This window comes from Eptatretus burgeri, chromosome 9 (genome assembly GCF_056783735.1).
Source record: "Eptatretus burgeri isolate ZD-2024b chromosome 9, Ebu_testis_v1, whole genome shotgun sequence".
In the NCBI taxonomy this organism is placed as follows: Eukaryota; Metazoa; Chordata; class Myxini; order Myxiniformes; family Myxinidae; genus Eptatretus; species Eptatretus burgeri.
In genome coordinates this window covers 8,023,501-8,028,500 of record NC_140969.1, presented here as the reverse complement: position 1 = coordinate 8,028,500, position 5,000 = coordinate 8,023,501, and the positions used below count along the sequence as shown (strand labels likewise).

Sequence of the window (5,000 nt, the reverse complement as noted above, 5' to 3'; positions counted from 1 at the left end):
GTAAAAATTGGAAAAATGGGGGTGTTCTAAAACTTTTGACTGGTCATATATATATATATATATATATATATATATATATATATATATATATATATATATATATATATATATATATATATATATATATATATATATATACATATATATATATATATATATATATATATATATATATATATATATATATATATATATATATATATATATATATATATATATATATATATATATATATATATATATATATGGGATACAATGATGCAATTTTCTGCAAGTGAAGGAACATTTCTCAGTTTGACTTTTTTCCCCCTTTCCAGGTATTTCCTGTGACACGTGACATCACATTTACTCCAAATGTTGTCCCAACAAGAAAAAGCCCAATGTGTTGCCTGGTTTATCATGAGCTACCAAAATTGATAGAGCAACCACAATCAGCAACATAAATCAACCACCAAAATTTATGGAAACAAAATCAGTTTGATGGAGGTTCAGGACAACCTATGGAAGGAAGATGATTCGTGATGAATCGAGAAAAATGTCAAGAAAAATCATCAAGAAAAATGATTCGTGAGTGGCAGAAAAAGTTTATGAAGACTGATAGCATCCTGCACAGGTAGGGGGCAGGCCAGCCAAGCACAAGTGGTGAGGATGTTGAACATGTTTGTGAGTCCTTCGAGAGTAGTTCCCACAAGTCCATTAATATTCTGATGATGGTCTTGACAAATCCTGAAAATAAAACTTTGAGAAATGTTCTTTCAAACATAGTAAAGCACATCATTGTTTCCCATTTCATTTTACCCCACGCATGAGAAGCAAAAGGTGGGGTTAAGCAATTGGTTCACTTCTGTCTGGCCGTCTGTCCATCAACAAACGTCAATTTATTATCAAGGTACAAATTAATTTTAATTGTATGTTATATTTTGAAGACAAATCAGAACACGAATTGAAAAACGAACCTGTAGTTTATCAGTGCTTTGGCTTTGAATTTGTCCCGATCACGTATGCGCAGAGAGGAGTGAAATAATACTTTACTCTGTCTGCCTGTCTGGCAGTAAAACACAATTAAAAATCATTCCAAACAGGAAACTTGCTGTTTTTAAGGACGTCATAAAGGACACAAACAACAGGCACGAATAACTAATGATATGTGTTAAATAAGGTGATGTGTAAGACACTGCATCAACGACGGTAAACTTCCGGAATTAATTTTTTTTCTCCAACCTCGAAAATTCTTATTTTATTTCAATTGATTCATATATTTGAAGATTGTAGAACATAAATTACCTTATTGCCACTTCCAAAAACCTCCAGTTTTACGGTACTTGGACATGTAAAATTTGGTGGTGTATAAGATACTGCATCAATGGCGGTAAACTTCGGGAATTTTTTTTTCGTTAAGGTTCGAATTTGTAACGGTAATTTGTCGACACCCGATATTGTATGAAACAAACTCAACTCTTGCTGTTGCAAGTTTCCATTTATTAAAGACTAGCGAAGGTACCCGGCATTTCTGGGCAACACTAGATCACTCAACTCCTTCCCCTCTCTCATCCCATCCTTTCCCCTGCCTCCTCCCTCCTTATTTAGTCCACAAGATCCGATCCTCAAATCCAAAGCCAGATTTCAATGATATACTTTAATTAGTCCATGGCAGGTCATCATGGTTCAAAGGCAAGGCATTTTTAAGCAGGCCGAACAAAATGGCGGCTTATGAACCCAGCGATGTGACAGAGGGCTGACAAAGATAGTGTGCCGCCATTTTGGAAGGACTAATTTTGTGTTGTTTGTGATGAGCACCTGATAAATCATCCCCAAAAGGGGTGTTTAAATTTACCCAACCACACAGTTTTCATCCATGCATTCCCTTGGAGTTCCCTTCGTATGCATGCAATGGGCCTGCCAGGTATCATGGTTTTGGAGTTATTGGAGGACACACACACATGATGATTGATATGTCTTCAAAACATGCCATGATTATATTCTGACACTTGCACACGCTAAAATATGGCGTGTCGGCCGTACATCCCTGGTTCCAAATTTTGCCAATTGTGGAACACGAGCATATCATGCGAATCCTTAAATTACATTTTGACAAATTTGTTTGAGACTGAAAGGCAAAGATGACCATTAATGAAATGCATTGGGGGTGAGCAAACTATTTGTGTGAGATGGGAGGAGTGGGTACAGGGGAAATATGGACAGACGATGATGTGACCTTGTTTAGGAATAGTATAAACAGATTTTCTGGGAGGATCAGTGGAGCAAGCCCAAGGTACGCAATGAACTCAAATACAGTATATGTTTATCGAATGCAAATCTAACTGCATAAGGTGAATTTGCATTGGATAAATGCAGCTTCACTGTGCGAGATGTATCGCCTTTAAGAAACAGCTACTGCCATTTGTTAAAATGCCTGTTAGACTGTTAGAGTGCAGTGCTACTGTGAAGCACTCATACCCAGGAATTCCACCTTCCTCCATTTTGTTTGCCAAGGTGACATCTGTTGACCAGACATCAAATTGCCATTTCTTCTGTCCAAGCACACCACCAAGAACGGCACCCGTATGGATGCCGACGCGCATGTTGATATCAGTTTTCGTTTTCTCTCGTACATACCTGTGGGTGAACGTACATCCTTAACGATGACAGACTGCAAATGGATACTCACGTTAAAATGGCCAGAGCACATAGTATCATAGTAAGTCTATGCAAAAAAAAACATCGTTTGCAAGAGCTGTAATGAACGTTTTGCTTTACGTGATTCAGATTATCTGTTTCACTACAAACTTGGGGTGATAAAGATAATATATTGATGGCAAGAATACAAATGAACAGCTTTTCAAGCCAATGATGCAAGCATGATGTGCACTACAGGCTCTTTATAAAATATTGGCTTACTCACAAAATTGCTTTCACCATGGCTAGGCCCATGTTGATGGAACAGACAGCGTGGTCATTCCGGAATTCTGGAACACCACAAATGCAGTAGTAACAGTCACCCAGAATCTTGATCCTCAACTGGTTGTGTTTCTATTACACACAAAAGGAGGAAGAGAGGAAAAGTGAAGATGTCTAAGGTGTGTGGTCAGAGGAGGTGCAAAATGAGGTGTACAATGATTGGCGGTGCAAATCGGAGGGGATGGTGTAAAGATGTAGGTTAGCGGGTTTTGGAAATGAAGCAAAGAACGTGTCAGAGGAAAGACATAATGTGAGCGTAAAGAGGTCTGTACGTGCACGTGTTTAACGGACTCAGGCGGTGCTCAGTCTGGTGTCTGGCTCTCCGTTCCGTTCCACCACTAAATAACTCCAGGAACAAGAACGGGCAAGGTAGATGTGAGAGAAGACCAGGTGGGCCAGATGAGAGAAGGCGGGCAAGAGGGTGGGCCAGAGAGCAGAGCTCCCTTCTATAATTCCCCAGCAGGGGCGGCACTTGAGAGCGGAACATGCGGAGCGATGGGTGTTTCCCCGGGTCCTAGTTGGTGTACGGACCATTGCTCCAGTGCTAGCTCCACCCAGGTGAGGATCAGGCACCGGTTAATGGCCTCATTTGCTCCATGCTTCACCAGGCAAAGGAGCTCTGAGGTTTAAGATGGAGCGGGGTATTTGGTCGCACGGCTCCAGCGTGAACGCCTTTCCTCGTCCCCGCTGGTCCCAAAAGGTGGTGGTGCTCGTTAGTGATGACCGTGGTTGAGCGACAGCATCAGTGGCGGAGCAAGTTCGTGATGGAGGCGGTTGTAGTCGTCATGACGTCAATGGTGAGTGTGGGCGAGTTTGAGCTGTGGTTTGATGATGTGAGGATTTTTAGGAAGGCATTTGTGGTGGTTGGAAAAATGTTGTGGCATTGTGGTTTGAGGACAGCGAAGGTCTGGGGTGAGCTTTGGTTTGGTAATGGCACGAGGTTTGAACGGGAAATGGTGTACGTACACAAATGAAGGCTTCCCCTGTTGCTATGCATGCAGGCATGCATGAAGGAAGGATGGGTTCGTGTATGAAGTAAAGTAAAATAGATGAAAGAACAATGAGAATAAAGATCTGCCAAAAAGCCCACGCAAAGCATTTTGTCCCATAAATCCACTAGACATCAGCGAAGACCTATCTAAGATGATTACTAATGAAATAACCGTCTCTGGAATGCTATATGTTGTGTGCCATTGCCTATGGGGAGTGCTGGCTTCGCAGAATCAAAACACTATGTTTTAGAACTGTGTTATGCACGCAGCTCATGGAAGATTTTTTTTTGCACCCACGACAAACCGTGAAGCACAGGGCCGTGAATGCCTAAGCAGGTCATGCGCGCGGCTCGTGGATGATGTTTTTGCGTACGTACAGCTGCTCTATGCGTGGCTGGTGGAAGATCCGTTTTAGAACTGTTATGCACGCAACTCGTGGAAGTTGTTTTTTGCGCCAGCGAAAATCGTGAATACGTGAAGCACAGGGCCGCGAATGGAGAAGCAGGTCTCATTTTATCAACCGCAAATACGCGGGGTCCACGAATAGCAAATCTGCAAATGTCGGGGTCTGACGGCATATACAAAAAAACCCAAAAAGAATTAGAAAGCAGAATTTGATGCTAATGCGTCAAAAGACATGCCTCTGCTCACGTGAGATGTCAACCCACTGTTATGTTTGATCTCCATTAAAGGTCACATGAAAAATGAAAGGTCCAGAGAGAGAGAGAGAGAGAGAGAGAGAGAGAGAGAGAGAGAGAAGAGAGAGAGAGAGAGAGAGAGAGAGAGAGAGAGAGAGAGAGAGAGAGAGAGAGAGAGAGAGAGAGAGAGAGAGAGAGAGAGAGAGAGAGAGAGAGAGAGAGAGAGACCTTGAGATATAAAAGACAGATGAGGAGAAGAGAGACAACATCAGATATGCTTCTAACTCGAGTTATGGTCTGCAAAATGACTTTCAAAGGGCAAATAACCTTTGACCTTTGACGTGTTCACTCTAAAATTCAATCAGTTCATCTTTGTATCACAATGCATGTGTCAAGTATGGTTGAAATTTCT

General features: G+C 41.5%; 1 protein-coding gene across 3 annotated transcripts in view; it reads right to left on the bottom strand.

The window, feature by feature from the left end:
* The window catches only part of ADCY3 (adenylate cyclase 3), a 158,755-nt gene that overhangs the window by 73,915 nt on the left and 79,840 nt on the right, over window positions 1-5,000 (bottom strand). For all 3 annotated transcript variants that reach the window (XM_085894011.1, XM_085894009.1, XM_085894010.1), the window contains exons 5-6: window positions 2,903-3,030; window positions 2,458-2,616 (exon numbers count right to left, since the gene is read on the bottom strand). In XM_085894011.1, the coding sequence (XP_085750137.1) occupies window positions 2,458-2,616; window positions 2,903-3,030 (287 nt within the window). The remainder of the gene's footprint in view (window positions 1-2,457; window positions 2,617-2,902; window positions 3,031-5,000) is intronic.